The sequence below is a fragment of the Schistocerca serialis genome, chromosome 2 (assembly GCF_023864345.2).
Source record: "Schistocerca serialis cubense isolate TAMUIC-IGC-003099 chromosome 2, iqSchSeri2.2, whole genome shotgun sequence".
Taxonomy (NCBI): Eukaryota; Metazoa; Arthropoda; class Insecta; order Orthoptera; family Acrididae; genus Schistocerca; species Schistocerca serialis.
The window spans coordinates 682,954,581-682,973,101 of record NC_064639.1 but is presented as its reverse complement, the minus strand read 5'-3'; the positions used below and the strand labels follow the sequence as shown (position 1 = coordinate 682,973,101).

The window sequence follows — 18,521 nt, the reverse complement described above, 5'->3', positions numbered from 1 at the left end:
GAATTCAAGAAGCCCCATTAGGCAGTGGTGGACAGTGCCACAATTTACAAAGAAAATTTAAAAATAATTTTAGGTGTTTGTTTGTTCAAACAATTAATAATAAGAGAATATGCTGCTGGTTTACATGTTTTCCAGCCCTTGATGTTACTATCTTTCCTTCTGCAGTTTAAAGAGTAAGCATCTGATTTCCGACTCCTTCCTACTTACATATTTAACAGTTATCCTTTGAAGATAAGATTTCTGACCATTATTGAGTACAAAACATTTGTGATTAATTAATGAATTTCTTTAGCTAAGCTAGTTCGAGTCTTGTTTAGTAACATACCTTTTTAATTGCAGTTTTATTCACAAATGAAAATGTTAGTTAACAAATGTTGAATCATAATATTGCAATAAAAATAAAATCTTATATTCACTTATTGGTTATGTGAAAATAAATTAAAATTCGGTACCGATATGAGTAAAGCCTTTCTTTTTTAATTAGGTTGAATGAAAAAAGTATTTGATTTTTTCTATTTGAAGTGTCAAATTTTTGTGCCAAATTTTAATTTTTTGTGAACTCTCACATTTTCATGCAAATTAATAATTAAAGGATTTATTTTATTAAACTGATGCCATGCTTGTAAATTAATATTTCCATTTTTCAATACATATAGAATCCAAAAACAGTATAAAGTAATCTATTAGTGAAATTCAGACCAGTGACTTTGTGCACTCAATCTGAGTACACTTCCTACTGAGCTCCTAATAAATTTGTTAACAGATTAAAAATGTACTTACCAGCACTTCGGACTCTTCTAATCTTCAAATGGTTTCTTGAGAATTGTATCATACTGCTATAGGAAATTGATGTCCAGGCACTGACCTTCAAAACATATAAGTATGAAGAAAATTGGAGGAAGCTATTCCAGGCCATGCCACAAGATCCCCTAGTTAGATGTCCATGAACAAAAACATTAATTCTGTAATTAGTTTAAGCTTAACACAAGAACATTTAACTTTCTCTGTAGTAACTAAGCATTTTGCATCAACTAATGATGCTAAGCCTAAAATATGAGCCTATTTAAATTTTATTAGTGTACATCAAAAGATATGAGTAAAATACACACATTTATTATTCTGAAAGAATGAAGTTTGTGAGGACAGTTAAAAGTATATCTTGAATTTTCGTTCTTCAGTTGGTGCTTGCTGAGAATTCTGAGTTAATTCATAATGTGAATTTAGAACAATAGTGAGAATTTGCCATATGTATAGTGAATAAATATTGTTATACCTGAGATTTTGTAAGATGGCATAGCAGCAGAGGTTGTTCTGGAATGCACAAGGCTTGAGTTAAAATTTTGATCGTGCATTTTAATGTGTGACTGCAAAGATTCATACCAAACTCCTAAGACCTCAAGTCTCTCAATCCAAATTATAAAAAAAACTGAAGGGTATTGTTTAAAGTGTTGCTATGGATTATATTATATTATGTAAAGGTATTGCTCATGCTCTTATGTCATTCTTACATATTGTGTGTCCACAGAATACCAAGCAACCTACACGAACAGCTACTGCTAGAGTATGGTGCATTATTAATGAGCCATCAGTCACTGTGGCAGGTTGGGGTTAGTTACTTAGACCACTGTAAAACATATGGACGTCACTACCTGCAACTTTTGCTGTCACACGTTCCAATTGCCAATGAATCCAAAGCTCTTCTTGTTGTCCAGGTTGCAAGGAATCGAGGTCTCTTTGAAATAGGTTTGTATTCCATATTAGAAAATCTGAAAAAAATATGCAGAATTGGTTATTGTAGTTATCTCACTGGATTATTTTGTGTTTCTACATCCTCACTATTTCAACTAATTTGACCAAATGATTCACATCCAGTTCTTTGATCCTCCATTAAACTTAAGATCTGTGCCAAATTAAACTGTAGTGAATGTTTTACTGTCCTCTGAGACACATACCCTCCCCCCATGAACCATGGACCTTGCCGTTGGTGGGGAGGCTTGCGTGCCTCAGTGATACAGATAGCCGTACCGTAGGTGCAACCATAACGGAGGAGTATCTGTTGAGAGACCAGACAAACGTGTGGTTCCTGAAGCGGGCCGCAGCCTTTTCAGTAGTTGCAAGGGCAACAGTCTGGATGATTGACTGATCTGGCCTTGTAACAATAACCAACACAGCCTTGCTGTGCTGGTACTGCAAACGGCTGAAAGCAAGGGGAAACTACTGCCGTAATTTTTCCTGAGGGCATGCAGCTTTACTGTATGATTAAATGATGATGGCGTCCTCTTGGGTAAAATATTCCGGAGGTAAAATAGTCCCCCATTTGGATCTCCGGGCGGGGACTACTCAAGAGGATGTCGTTATCAGGAGAAAGAAAACTGGCGTTCTACGGATCGGAGCGTGGAATGTCAGATCACTTAATCGGGCAGGTAGGCTAGAAAATTTAAAAAGGGAAATGGATAGGTTAAAGTTAGATATAGTGGGAATTAGTGAAGTTCGGTGGCAGCAGGAACAAGACTTCTGGTCAGGTGACTACAGGGCTATAAACACAAAATCAAATAGGGGTAATGCAGGAGTAGGTGTAATAATGGATAGGAAAATAGGAATGCTGGTAAGCTACTACAAACAGCATAGTGAACGCATTATTGTGGCCAAGATAGATACGAAGCCCACACCTACTACAGTAGTACAAGTTTATATGCCAACTAGCTCTGCAGATGACGAAGAAATTGAAGAAATGTATGATGAAATAAAAGAAATTATTCAGGCAGTGAAGGGTGACGAAAATTTAATAGTCATGGGTGACTGGAATTCGGTAGTAGGAAAAGGGAGAGAAGGAAACGTAGTAGGTGAATATGGACTGGGGCTAAGAAATGAAAGAGGAAGCCGCCTGGTAGAATTTTGCACAGAGCACAACTTAATCATAGCTAACACTTGGTTTAAGAATCATGAAAGAAGGTTGTATACATGGAAGAACCCTGGAGTTACTAAAAGGTATCAGATAGATTATTTAATGGTAAGACAGAGATTTAGGAACCAGGTTTTAAATTGTAAGACATTTCCAGGGGCATATGTGGACTCTGACCACAATCTATTGGTTATGACCTGTAGATTAAAACTGAAGAAATTGCAAAGAGGTGGGAATTTAAGGAGATGGGACCTGGATAAACTGAAAGAACCAGAGGTTGTACAGAGTTTCAGGGAGAGCATAAGGGAACAATTGACAGGAATGGGGAAAAGAAATACAGTAGAAGAAGAATGGGTAGCTTTGAGGGATGAAGTAGTGAAGGCAGCAGAGGATCAAGTAGGTAAAAAGACGAGGGCTAGTAGAAATCCTTTGGTAACAAAAGAAATATTGAATTTAATTGATGAAAGGAGAAAATACAAAATGCAGTAAATGAAGCAGGCAAAAAGGAATACAAAAGTCTCAAAAATGAGATCCACAGCAAGTGCAAAATGGCTAAGCAGGGATGGCTAGAGGAGAAATGTAAGGATGTAGAGGCTTATCTCACCAGGGGCAAGATAGATACTGCCTACAGGAAAATTAAAGAGACCTTTGGAGATAAGAGAACCACTTGTATGAACATCAAGAGCTCAGATGGAAACCCAGTTCTAAGCAAAGAAGGGAAAGCAGAAAGGTGGAAGGAGTATATAGAGGGTCTATACAAGGGTGATATACTTCAGGGCAATATTATGGAAATGGAAGAAGATGTAGATGAAGATGAAATGCGAGAGATGATACTGCGTGACGAGTTTGACAGAGCACTGAAAGACCTGAGTCGAAACAAGGCCCCCGGAGTATCCAACATTCCATTGGAACTACTGACAGCCTTGGGAGAGCCAGTCCTGACAAAACTCTACCATCTGGTGAGGAAGATGTATGAAACAGGCGAAATACCCTCAGACTTCAAGAAGAATATAATAATTCCAATCCCAAAGAAAGCAGGTGTTGACAGATGTGAAAATTACCGAACAGTCAATTTAATAAGCCATAGCTGCAAAGTACTAACACGAATTCTTTACAGACGAATGGAAAAACTAGTAGAAGCCGACCTCGGGGGAGATCAGTTTGGATTCCGTAGGAATTGCGTGAGGCAATACTGACCTTACGACTTATCTTAGAAGAAAGATTAAGGAAAGGCAAACCTACACTTCTAGCATTTGTAGACTTAGAGAAAGCTTTTGACAATGTTGACTGGAATACTCTCTTTCAAATTCTAAAGGTGGCAGGGGTAAAATACAGGGAGCGAAAGGCTATTTACAATTTGTACAGAAACCAGATGGCAGTTATAAGAGTCAAGGGACATGAAAGGGAAGCAGCAGTTAGGAAGGGAGTGAGACAGGGCTGTAGCCTCTCCCCGATGTTATTCAATCTGTATATTGAGCAAAGTAAAGGAAACAAAAGAAAAATTCAGAGTAGGTATTAAAATCCATGGAGAGGAAATAAATACTTTGAGGTTCGCCGATGACATTGTAATTCTGTCAGAGACAGCAAAGTACTTGGAAGAGCAGTTGAATGGAATGGACAATGTCTTGAAAGGAGGATATAAGATGAACATCAACAAAAGCAAAACGAGAATAATGGAATGTAGTCGAATTAAATCGGGTGATGCTGACGGAATTAGATTAGGAAATGAGACACTTAAAGTAGTAAAGAAGTTTTGCTATTTTGGGAGCAAAATAACTGATGATGGTTGAAGTAGAGAGGATATAAAATGTAGACTGGCAATGGCAAGGAAAGCGTTTCTGAAGAAGAGAAATTTGTTTACATCGAGTATAGATTTAAGTGTTAGGAAGTCATTTCTGAAAGTATTTGTATGGAGTGTAGCCATGTATGGAAGTGAAACATGGACGATAAATAGTTTTGACAAGAAGAGAATAGAAGCTTTCGAAATGTGGTGCTACAGAAGAATGCTGAAGATTAGATGGGTAGATCACATAACTAATGAGGAAGTATTGAATAGGATTGGGGAGAAGAGAAGTTTGTGGCACAACTTGACTAGAAGAAGGGATTGGTTGGTAGGACATGTTCTGAGGCATCAAGGGATCACCAACTTAGTATTGGAGGGCAGGGTGGAGGGTAAAAATCGTAGAAGGAGATCAAGAGATGAATACACTAAGCAGATTCAGAAGGATGTAGGCTGCAGTAGGTACTGGGAGATGAAGAAGCTTGCACAGGAAAGAGTAGCATGGAGAGCTGCATCAAACCAGTCTCAGGACTGAAGACCACAACAACAACAATACACATACCCTTACAAAATCCTACATGTACTACAATACTACTTTCCATATCACTAGATTCATAACTGGGTTCATCACTTAAATTTCACACTTTTATTTTACCATTTTAAATTTGAAAAAATTGAGCATCTGTGTACTGTTACCAGTCAAAAATATTTTTCATGTCAGGTCTAGTTATCCAGCCAGCTTTTACCATTAATAGGTTTCACTGTGCACAATTGTATACAGTGTGTGGCAACAAAAAAAGTATTGGCGCATGTCGGCATTCATTAATAGCTCTGTTCTTTGAAAATTTAAACAATGAATCAAAGGTACTTTTCAATTGCAGAATGAAAGTTGCTACTCACCATATAGCAGAGATGCTGAGTCGTGATAGGCACAATAAAAAGATTCACACAATTAAGACCTTCGTCAGCACCACACACACACACACACACACACACACACACACACACACACACACACACACACACACACTAGTCTGCAGTCTGAGAGAGCTGAAACTACACTGTGAGCAACAGCACCAGCGCATGATGGGAGTGGCGACTGCGTGGGGGTAAGGAGGAGGCTGGTGCGGAGAGGGGGAGGGATAGTATGGTGGGAGTGGTGGACAATGAGGTGTTGTACTTTAGACGGAGGGCAGAAGAGAAGGTGCGGAGGGGGGGAAGCGGTAAGTAGCGGAAAGGAGAGAAATTAAAAGACTGGGTGTGGCAGTGAAATGACGGCTGTCTACTGCTGGAATGGTAACAGGAGGGGGCTATATGGGTGAGGACAGTGACTAACGAATATTGAGGCTAGGAGGGTTACGGGAACATAGGCTGTATTGCAGGGAAAGTTCCCATCTGCGCAAATCAGAAAAGCTGATGTTGTTGGGAAGGATCCATATGGCATAGGCTGTGAAGCAGTTATTGAGATGAGTGATGTCATGTTTGGCAGCATGTTCAGAAACAGGGTGGTCCACTTATTTCTTGGCCACAGTTTGTCAGTGGTCATTCATGCAGACAGACAGCTTGTTGGTTGTCATGTCTACATAGAATGCAGCTCAGTGGTTGCAGCTTAGCTTGTAAATCACATGACTGGTTTCACAGGTAGCCCTGCCTTTGATGGGACAGGTGATTTTCGTGACCGGACTGGAGTAGGATATATGGAGTAGGAGGATATATGGAACAGGTCTTGCATCTAGGTCTATTACAGGGTATGAGCCATGAGGTAAGGGGGTTGGGAGCGGGGGTTGTGTAAGGATGGATGAGTATATTGTGTAGGTTTGAGGGGAGGAGAGAGGCCCTCATATATCATATATGCACTAAACACAGTGTCATCTGCTGGCAAAGACTGACTGCAATGGATGTAGCTACAGATCAAGGCAAGTAGATTTCAGTTGACTCAGCTACTCCTGTCAACCACCATTTGTTGTGTGTTCATTGTAACGTTCATCTAGCATTGTTTTAGAGATTGAAGTGTTTTATGTTGTTAGCTTTTTCTTTCTAGTAGAAGTTTGGTGGTTTCTGTCCCCATTTAAAGATGGAAAATATCACAAAAAGAGAGAGAACATCTTTTCATTGGAAGAGGATGTAAAATTCTCAAGACATTAAGTTCATAGAGGAACATGCATTGCTTTAACACAGATTTTAAGGAAACATGTGTCTATGCTGAACACTGTCAAAAACAGACTGTATTTTGGAAAACCCAAATAACAGTGGACCAAATTCAAAACATGCAGTGCTAGGAAAAATTGCAAAAAACTGGTTTTAGACAGCAAGTTTCCAACACCCCCATTAATGTCGTGATGATGTATGAAAAGGCACTGCAGTTGGCAAATACACTTGGTATTGAGGAATACTTTGCATCTAACGGATGGATCGAAAGATTGAAGAAGTAGTATATTGTGATGTACAAAATTGTATGTCGTGATGAAGGCAATGTAGGCATGAAAACCATTGGTGAATGCCAGAGAGGGTAGATGACAAGACCTTCTACATTAATATAAATCGAAGAACATTTTCAGCATAAATGAAGCTAGTCTCTTGGTTCAGCATACTTACGTACAAAACACTTGCCTTTAAAGGCAAAAATTGTCATGGGAGAAATGGCAAAGTGCACTTTACAGTAGTGCTAGACGTATATGCTTATAGCTTTGAAAAATTAAATTGTTTGTGTTTGGCAAATAAAAATGCAGTGTTTTAAAAAAGTAAAATAATTGCCAACAAACTCCAGTGCCAATTATTGGTGACAACGTTGTCACTATTGAAAGCACATCTTTGAAGATGTGATTGACATTCATACCCAGGAAAACTGTAACAGTGCAAGAAGTGCTGCTGAGGATGATGGTGAGATTCTTCCTATTGCAGATGTAAACACAGAAGTGAAGACAATAGGAAAATATATTTGTGACGTATATGTGAAAGCTTTCCATTGTGTCATTGTGTATATGATCTGGAAAACAATATTGAAAAAGAAAAAAAAAATCGCCAAAAAATTAAAGCAACTCACCGTTTTGGATCTTTGTGTTAAAAAGTAGGAACTGATGTACCTATTTGTTAATTGTCACATTTATGTAAGAGTATCCAAATTAAAGGCTTTTATAATAAATAAAATGGCTTATTAATGTTTTATGGATTATATGCTTAAATGGTTAATAAGTATCATGTGGTTAGAAACACGTTTTTTCCCATTCTAATATATTGCCTGCTGGATAATATTTGTGAGTATTTTTCTTCTCAAAACTCCACATAAATAATTTGTATAGTAACTACAGAGTGTAAAGAGTATAACAGATTCAAATACTTTTTGTTTTCTTTTTCCCAGTGTCATCTGTTAGCAGAGTGATGGTGCGTCGGTGGTTAAGATTGGGAAGATGGGGAGCAGCATTGACATGGGCTCTGCGGTCACAAGATTCTAAAATGGCATCATATCTTGCTGATCAGTACCTACAAGAATATTGTGCAAAGGGATCATTTTCATCTATTGACATACTTGAAAATCTGGGATCAAGCATGCTACTAAGTGACCGTCTAACATTCCTTGGTCAGTAAAGTGTGTGTATTATATAACATAAAGTTCATTTGCTTACTCAGTAATTGGTTGTTGAAGTAACAGTCAAATCACCAGCAAATAATGTTTATTCTAGTTGACTGTAAAGTGTCACCCAACAGTAACGTCTCATGGACCTTCAAAGAAAACTACAAATACGGGTATATATGAACAAATATTACAAACAGCAGTATTTCTGTTACGTGAACCAATTTGCCCTCAAACACCATTTGTTAATCAGTTTAATCAGCAGGGAACATCATTTTGTATACAACATATACATTTTGTATATAACATAAAGTTCATTTGCTTACTCAGTAATTGGTTGTTGAAGTAACAGTCAAATCACCAGCAAATAATGTTTATTCTAGTTGACAGTAAAGTGTCACCCTACAGTAACGTCTCATGGACCTTCAAAGAAAACTACAAATACGGGTATATATGAACAAATATTACAAACAGCAGTATTTCTGTTACGTGAACCAATTTGCCCTCAAACACCATTTGTTAATCAGTTTAATCAGCAGGGAACATCATTTTGTATAAAAAATTTTTATACAACTAAAACACTGCAGACAAGTTACTGTTAACCATAAAATTAATGACCTTTAATCCCAATTGATAGTCTGAAAAACTAAATTTGGATTGCATGATATCAGTGATTAAACAGTTCAGTAATTTTTTCAATACTCTGATTAGTTACGAAAATTATGTAGGCTCTTCTCTAACTGACCATGGAAATTGGCTGTTTTTACAAAATCGGTTTTTTCTACAGTGTGTGTGTGTGTGTGTGTGTGTGTGTGTGTGTGTGTGTGTGTGTGTGTGTGTGTGTGTGTGTGTGTGTGTGCGTGCGTGCGTGCGTGCGCGTGCGCGCGCAAATGCCTGAAAATGGTAATGTAACCACTCTGCAGACTGAATTTAGGTCTCCGGCTTGTTGTTAAGCTACCCTCATTTGCTGTGTCAATGCTAACCACAAGATGTTTGTTTCCCTTATGTGGACAAGGAGGTGCTGATGATATTTTGATTCAGCACCACTCGTCAATGAACAAACACAAGATCCTACTGATACTCTGCAGATCATTAACAGAGCCAATAGGTCATTAGTCCTCTTACTGAGTATGTTTAATTCAAACTAAAATATTCACAGAATCATATGTACATGCTTTCTGACAACGATTATTTTGTGTGTTATCAAACCTAATCTAAAATATTACTATCAGCTGGAGCCTTGAAGGCTCAGCATAAACTCCAATTGCATCTCACAACAGAACTTTCTGTTTGTTCCTTACAACAAAAAATTATCACTTTCTTTCTTCAGTAAATGCTTGTTCAATTAATTTTAGTGGGCCAGTATTATGATTACTTATCCTGGTTTTATAGCTGTGCTTTAGTTCTTGCATACATTTGCATCTATATACTTCTTAAGCTACTCGTGCTGAGTGTCAGAATACATTTAATGTGCCATTAATATTTCTTTCCTTTTCTGTTCCATTCATGGATGCAGCCCAGGAAGACCTGTCAGTAAGATTTGACACGTTCTCAAATGTCTGGGTGTGTTTTTTCGGTGTCAGGTTAAAACTGTAAGCTGGACAGGGACTCGAACCATCACTTTGTCTTTCGCAGGTAAGTGCTCTAGGGATTGAGTTATCCAAGTATGACTCACAACCCACACCCACTGCTTTACTTCCACCGGTATCTCACATCCAATCTTCCAACTTCACATAAATTTTGCTGCATACCTTGTGGGTCTAGCACCCCTGTAATAAAGTGTATTGTAGAGACACAGCTTAGCCATAGCCTGGGGGAATATGTCCAGAATGAATGCTAGTCCCTCAAGACGTGCAGGAGAACTTCAGTGAAGTTGGGGAGGTAGGAGAGGAGATATTGGTGGAAATACAGCTGTGAGGCCAGACAATGAGTCAAGCTCGAATAGCTCGATCAGTAGAGTACTTGCCCGCAAAAGGCAAAGATCCCAGTTCTGAGCTAATATGTTGTTTGACTCATTGTGGAATTGGCATTTTTAGTTAATTTTATATTCATTTGTCAATATGTCAGTTCAGCACTCATGTGACAGTTCAGTTGATCTCAAGTAAAATATTTCTTTGTGTGGCAATCGGAAGACAAAATTCGCTAGACTGGCCTTCTCTTCATCGTTCTGTGTTAGTGCCATTGTGTTGACTACTTTGTAGATGACTTTGATCTGTTCACTTGTTTTAGGTAAGACCAAAACTAGTCATTTTCATGGGATTAGCAAACAGAAGTTAATTTTAAAGTTCTGTGAATGATATGTGCTTTGTTCTCCTTATACTTATTTGGCTTCATGAAGTAGTCTCATAAAGTAGGTATGTTCAACTGTAAGTTTGTCACAAATTGCACAAAAAAAATCTTGTAAAGAAGTATATACATTGAAATTAGTGAAAATTGTAATGCCCAGAAAGAATGGGCAAAATGAATCCAGACTCAGATGAGGTGTAGGACAATGTACCAGGACAATGTACCAGCAGATTCCAGATAGGTGCCCCACATAGTCTCACACCACACACTACCAGCAGATTCCAGATAGGTGCCCCACATAGTCTCTCACCACACACTGTCAAGAGACCAGAAAATTTAGGGTTTAGTCAAACGACAGGTGTTAATCAAAGTGCACCTAAGGAAGCAAGCATCAGCATAGATGCTGAAGGTGTGCCGTTACATGTACTAAATTACATCCAAAACATTCGCTGTATTTCACACAGAAATTAAGGGGAAGAATGCAAGCTGTTAGAACTATTTGAAATACTTTTCCACAAAATATTTTTTCCAAATACATTTTAAATAAACGAACTGGATTGAACAATCTCAGGTTTTTCAGTACCCATACAAAAATTTATTCCTAAAAAGCCTTTTTTGATATAGAAGTTGCAGTATGTGTGAGACTGGTTGAACATGGTCAATGTATGAGTGTGCAACCATCACTATAATGCTTGATACCCGTCTGTTCCACCAGCAAAGAATGGGATCTATGTTTTTGTGTTGCAGTACAGCATTGTCACATTTAGTGGCTGTTGCGTGTAGTAGGAAAGAATCTAGCTTTTCAAAAGTGGTAAAGTATCAAATTGTAGGAATGAGCCAACCAACGTAAACTCAGTAAAATTTCTATTTTACAGCATGCGTTAGAAGGTAGATATAATGGTACTGAATGCACATCGCATTTCTCTTTTGGTCAGATTAGCTGATAAACTGATATCTACCGTTTTGTCTTGATACCACATCCTGCTAAAACGTTACATAAAAATCAATACTCCTCAAGCATCACAAACTGATGGGTCTAGTTGGCACAAGACCAATTGTCGTAGTAGGATGACTTACTTAGAGGTGCGTTAAAATTAATTCTTGACTGGTGAGACAGGAGAGGAAATAAAGAAATGCCACTACTGTATTACCGGCTTAACAGAAGTGTGTTTTCCCTCAACCCAAGCCATTCTCTCTCCTGTTGACACATGGTCTGATGCCTCAACAATGACGTGACTGCATGTAGACACACAGCAAATTGTGTTATGTTGTGGCTCTAGCAACATTCTTGAGCAGCTTTATTTTCAGCCTTATTTTCCTGGTATCCAGTAGAATACCACATTCATCCCCCTGCGTCTGTGGACAGGTAAAGGAGCCCATTTGGTCTTGGTTACATGTGGGATACTTTGAGGCAGGCTTTGCCGGTTGGAACAAATACCAGTGCTCTCAAGGTGACATAAAAATCTACATCACACTATGAATTCATTAAGAAACTCCTAAGGACACAGTCAGGAGATACTTTTGAACAGCCAGTTGCTTCAATATAGTATGTTTATTGTCATGTGCATTTCATCCTTTTCATGGGCAATCTCATATTGGGGATTAAAAGAGCTTCATGTGCCAATACAATAGGATTCTGCTGCTGTTGTCATTTGCAATAAAACACATCTGAAATCTTTGTCATGTTTTATGGAAAACCAACTGTTGCAAATGACCTTAATCAAGGACATATATAGACCAAGCAGCTTGTGCTGTATTCAGGTCTAATATCGTAGAATTTAATCGTGTTTGTAGAGTTGGTTTTTCAAGAATATTATTGAACTCTATTTTGACTGGGTGGCAGGAGAGGGAATAAGGGGACTGAGAACCTCCAGTAATATCAGTTTTTATTTAAACATACTGGCAGATATCAGTGAAGTACAGTAATGTGATGCTGCACAGATGTAGAGGGGGCCTGGTCTAGATAGTGGGCATGTCAGTACTGGAATTTTTTTCCATTGATGGGATATTTAAGGGTGTGCCCCAGATTAATCTTTGAGGCCCTTGGCTAATCGTGACAGTCATGAGATGATGATAATTTTGGTGTCAGAACGTAGTCCGAGGAACAACGTGTAGGCGATAATTCACATAATTGCTGGTCAGAAGCTGGTGCCAGAGAGCATCTCTAGCCTGGCTCTGACACTCCAGGCAGCAGCCAGTAGTAGTTAATGCAGGATTTCTCTCCCATGCTCCCCACTGGCTACCCACAGAGGTGCATAGTGAGAAGAAACAAACATTGTTGGAGTGACAATCCTACTTGGCACATAGGCCACAATGAATTGTACTTTAACATTAAAGGAGAATATTAAAACAGAAAATTAAAATAAAGTAAAAAATTTCAATTACCAATTAGACTGGTTATGTAACCAGCACAATATTTTGCTCTCACAGTGCCCAGTGACAGTCAAGATAACTCAGTGCGTTATGTGCCTTCAACCCATATGTGTACTGCTGTGCCTGATGCAGCAGCCCAGCAAATGCTCTTAGGCTTTAGGCAACCAAGATGAAGGAAGCTTGGTGGTGGTGGTGGTGGTGGTGGTGGTGGTGGTGGTGGTGCTGCTGCTGCTGCTTTTGGAAACCTGTTTCATAAAGTGCAGCTTGGTCACAAGTATTGTACAAAAAATGTTTTTTTTTTTTTTCCCCCAACAGGCAAGTACTGCGAATTTCATCAGCTGTACCGAGCAGGTGACTTCAGAGAGGCTGCAACACTCTTGGTTTCTATTATGATATCAAAGCTTGCTCCAAAATAGTAAGTATTTTTACTCTTGGTGTCTGCACAAGTATAAAACACTTCACTAATGACTGATCTACCCCCACCCCTCCCTATCCCAATTTCCACTATACAATTACACTACTTACCTTTATCTCACTTGCCATAATTCCATAAATAGTTGGCTGAAGCACTCATCATCAGGTGATGTTGCTGTAGCTGCAGATGTTTCTTTCTTTTCTTTTTTCCTTTGTATGTGTTTGTGTGGGGGAGGGGGGGGGGGCTGCACACGTGCACGCGTGTGCATATTTGAGGGATAAGAAGGTGAAGGTGACATGTGTAAGTCCTGAATTATAGTGGAGCAGTGCAACAGAGTAGCTGTGCATCGGGCAGCTGCCGCAGCAATGCTTCATGCCCAGGTATAGTGGGAACATGGAGCAGTGTAGCAACTACCAGGCTCGCTTCACTGGTTGGACAGCAAATGCACAAGCCAGCCAATCTAAAATCTTTCTCAAATTATTTTAGAGAAACTACTCAGTAAAAAAAATTGATTTTCATGATTTGTCAACTTCATGAGGAAATGATTGTCATTTCTTAAATCGTCAGGATTATTGTGATACTGCAAAATTAATTAAACTACTGCAAGAAAAATGAATAGGCAATGAAAACTAGAGGTAGCTATGCCTTTGTATTTGATACCTATTAGGTCATACGTTTCTGTGTACTAAATGTGGTTAATTTATTGAACTATTTTTTAAACTGGGGGTGGGATCTGTAACTCGCTCCATTCTGGGGAAAATGGATTGCATATAGCGTACTGTGTTCTGCTCTTGTGCCCAGAGGATAAAGTGAAAGTGAAATATTCATAACCCCCTTGTATCCCAAACGGTGTAAGATATTGAAACAAGATTTTGGCAATTGATAGCACACAAAGAGGAGAGTAGGTTGCCGTATTGTTACTGTGCATAACTTCCTCACCGAGCATGATAAAATATTGCAATAATGTGATTTTTTTTTTTTTAAGAGTCAGCTGTGAATGGTGAAACAAAAATTGTATATAGGTCCCTAGAAACCAGAAGTGGGATCCACAACCATTGTAAGAATTCTAGAGTCAACTACGAAAGTGTTGTGGGCTTACCTGCAACCACTCCGCTTGAGAGTACCTTCTGAAGTTCATTTTCTAAATTTTGTAAATGATTTATACAACATACATAACTTTTCAAAAGCAGTCTGTGATGTTGACGGATAACAAAATTGTCTAAAATGCCCAGAAAATTCTGGTACAATGTTTTATAGTTGTAAACATTTTCATTCAATAGTACTAAAAGTAATGGCAAATCCTCATGGGAAATTCATTATAATCTATGTTGGGTGATAGGGGAAGGAAAGTGGAAGTGGTGCCAGTCTCTCCATTACTAAAGACAGCAGTTGTATTGCCTTTCGTATTCATTGCGAACATGGTGGATCCATTGTTGAGACATTCTATCAAATACTGTAGTCAGTGTGTTTTAGATCCACGGAAAGAATATTTCAACAGATACTTTATCCTACCATGACAATTAATTTGCCCCCAGGAGCCTCGCAGTTCTTTCATGAGTTTGTGCGTGGCATACAAAGGATCCCGAGCTATTGCAACCCATTCTTCCTTCCCTGGCTGCATTTCCTTCACTGTGCCCATCCCTCCGCATCCTTGCTCCTTCTCTGCTGCCCTCTCTTGCCCCTCTCTCGGTTTTCTGATTTATGTCAACCTGGCTATCCACATGGTTCCCGATATTCCTTGCAATTTTGTTCCTCTTGGCTGTTCTTTCATCCTTTTATTGCATTTTGGTCCCCCCTTGGGATTTGACCTCCACTTCTAAATTATCTGTATTTAGTGTTAGCTATCTGGGGAAGAACTCCCTCCCTAGTGTCTACGGCATGTATTCCTCTGGCCCCCTATTCTTCACCTCTTCCATCCCCACCGTAGCCCCCCTCCACACTGCTGTGTCATGAGCACGTGTAGCCAGTCCCTGTGGTGGGACTGTTATGTACCCACCTTGTGTAGCCCCCTGACAACACAGAGTTCACACTATTGATACCTGAGCAGTTGCCTCCCCATGTATGCCAGGGAGTGGTTGCTTGTCATCCTGGAGCATCAGAACTCCCGGCAACGGCTGCTGCGCCAAGTAGCCCTTGCTGTGACTGTGTAGTACCCCTGATCGGAGTGGGTGGTATCAGGGTGGATGGTTGGCATATCAAGCTCCAAAAATCTCGCCATTCTCAATTCTCATTGTATGCTGCTTCGTATGACCCTGCAGCCGTCCCTTCCTTGGCTACACCCTGGGAGGAGGGCCAGGCTCTCCATCTTGAGATGAAATACTTTACGCACTACCTGGTCTGTACTAGGACAGATGAGAACATAGTCACCGCCACAAAGCCATTATTTTTTGCGGAGAATATCAAGGACAAGTTTGGAAAAGTTGGGTCTCTCAGTAAGATGTGGTCGGCTCCCTCTTGATTAAAGCTGCTTCTGCCGCTCAACCTGCAGCTCTTCATACTTGCGATAGTCTTGACAATGTCCTGCTACCCCTTATCAGCCACTGAATATGGTCCAAGGGTGATTTTTTTTTTTCATTGGGACGTCATCCTGCAAACTGATAACGAACTCTGAGCTAATCTGAAATGACACACCATTTACTTTGTTTGACATGTGCAGAAGGGTCATATAGACAGCTGTGTCAGTACAGGCACCTTCATTCAGGCTTTCAAGGGATATATACCCTCCCAGAGAAGGTGTCATGTGTTACCAATATGATATGAAGCCATATGTTCCGCCACGTGAGAGGTGCTTTTGGTGCTTGCATTTTGGGCATATGTCTCCCCAATGTACAGCGGTCCCTGTGTTTGGTGCTTGTGAACCCCACTCCCTGAGGAAAGCCCGTGTTCCGCCATCTGTGTGTGTAAGCTGTTGTGACCGCCACTCTCCATACTCGCCAGACTGTCCAGCTTGCAAGAGAAAAAGAAGATTGTGGAGTGCAAGTCCTTGGATTGCTGAGGCTCACCAAAAATATGAACAACTTCGATTTCTTCTACTTCTGCTTCAGTTACATACTTTCCCTCTCGTACCTCTTTCTTACCCCAGCTCCACTCCCTCTCCCCCGTCCCCTGTGGATCCCACGCCCTCCCCTCAGGGTGCCATGCCCCCTACCTGCCTGGCCGAAGAAGTGCCCTCCGCCTTAAGCAACCATCAGTGATGGGGGCCATGCAGGACCCTTCCCCCCCCCCCCCCCCCCCCTCCCACTCATTTTATCCTGGTACTTTTCTCCAGCAGAAACGACGAGATGAAGAAACACTCCTCTGTTTGAACCCCCCACCAAGCTGAATCCTATATTGAACCCATCATTGAATGGGAATTCTTGCAGGCTCTTACCTCTTCACATGACACATCCTCAGGCCCAGATCCCATCCACAACCAGATGATCCAACACTCGGACATTACCCAGAAGCAACATCTACTCAGGGTCTTCAACTGCACGTGGCTCATGTGCCTTCCCCCCACAATGGCGAGACAGCATAGTTATATAGTTATCCCCATCCTCAAGCCTGGTAAGAACTCAACATCTCTCAACAGCTACTTCCCGATTAGCCTTACCAACGTACTTTGTAAACTGCTCAAGAGGATGTTTAGGTTCCAGTTATGTTGGGTACTCTAATCTAAGGGCCTTTTGTCCCCATATCAGTGTAGCTTCTGGGAAGGACGCTCTCCAACTGCCCATTTACTCAGATTGGAAATAGCAATCCTACAGGCCTGTACTAACTGCCGGCACCTTGTCACGCTCTTCTTTGATCTACATAAGGCATACGATATGGCTTGCCATCATCACGTGTTAGTTACCATCTTTGATGGGGGCTTTCACGGCCCCCTTCAGATTTTTATCCATGAGTTTTTATCGCGCCAGCTCTTCAGGGCTCGAGTTGGTATTTCACTCAGCATCCCTAGATCCAGGAGTACAGTACCACACAGGATTATGTGTTAAGTGTCACACTCTTCCTCATCACCATCAATGGGCTTGTAACCTCTGTTGGGCACTGATTACCCCAGCGTTGCATGTCGATGATTTTTACATCTGGTGCAGCACCCAGTCAGTAGCATCTGCTGAATGCCAGCTACGAGGTGCCATCCAGTGGGCCTCTGCATGGCCCCTCTCCCATGTCTTCCAGTTTTCTTCCTCAAAAATGTGGGTTATACATTTTTGCTGTCGACCCACAGTACATCCCAATCCAGAACTTTATTTAGGCAACCAGCAGCTAGGTGATGCAGCACAATATTGTTTCTTGGGCTGTATTTTAGTAAAAGGTGACGTGGCTGCCCCATATTCATCATCTGAAAACTACGTGATGTGGAAGTTCAGTGCTCTCTACCTCCTGGCCCACATATCTTGAGCTACAGACCATACTAATCTTCTCCAAATTTATCATGCTGTGGTTTTGCCCAGACTAGATTACGGTTGTCAGGTTTATGGCTCAGCGGCTCCTTGCACTCTGAAATTACTTAACTTTGTTTAAACTACTTAACTTTGTTTAAACTACTTAACTTTATCATTATGGGATGAGTCTGGCTATTGGTGCTTTCGCACCAGTCCTGTCAACAGTCTCCTTGCAGGAGTGGGGATTTCCCCTCTACAAATACAATTGAGCCAACTCCTGGTTTCTTACGCAATCACCATTCTAAGATTCCCTGACAATCCCTTGTACCCCATCATCTTTGCAAATGAGGGATGTCTCCCTCATGATACTCGCCATCTGGTGGGATTGCCGGTTGGAATGCATCTCACTTCCTTCTGTCGGGTCTCCATATCCACTCACTGGAAGATGCCCATGTATTCTTTCTCCCTCAGATGGTGCCTTGACCACGAATTAGCACCAACCTCTTCCAGTTCATAAGGTCTCTGTTGCCCCTGTGATATTCCAGCAACTTTTATGTTCCATCCTTGAAGAATTCTAGGATGCCGCTATCTACTACGCTGATGGTTCTAAAACAATAGATAAGATGGGACATGCTTTTACGCCTCCTATTGGGATGGAACACCGTTTACTGCCGGGGTCATGTAATGTGTTCGCAGCAGAGCTGCAAGCCACTAACTGGGCCCTCCATTTTCTTACTCAGGCCTCCCTCCATGGTGTTTTAATATGTACCGGCTCAATGAGCAGCTATGGGCAATAGACCAATGCTACTCTCGTCACCCTTTGATCA

General features: G+C 40.5%; 1 protein-coding gene across 2 annotated transcripts in view; it reads left to right on the top strand.

Annotated features, from left to right (window-relative positions):
- The window catches only part of LOC126457802 (nuclear pore complex protein Nup85), a 130,418-nt gene that overhangs the window by 90,184 nt on the left and 21,713 nt on the right, over positions 1-18,521 (top strand). Inside the window, exons 9-12 of one of the 2 annotated variants that reach the window (XM_050094401.1) lie at positions 1,526-1,743; positions 8,041-8,259; positions 9,770-9,888; positions 13,228-13,327. In XM_050094401.1, the coding sequence (XP_049950358.1) occupies positions 1,526-1,743; positions 8,041-8,259; positions 9,770-9,849 (517 nt within the window). In that variant the 3' untranslated portion in view covers positions 9,850-9,888; positions 13,228-13,327. Of the gene's footprint in view, positions 1-1,525; positions 1,744-8,040; positions 8,260-9,769; positions 9,889-13,227; positions 13,328-18,521 lie in introns of those variants that run through there. The other variant, XM_050094400.1, reaches the window with a different exon arrangement.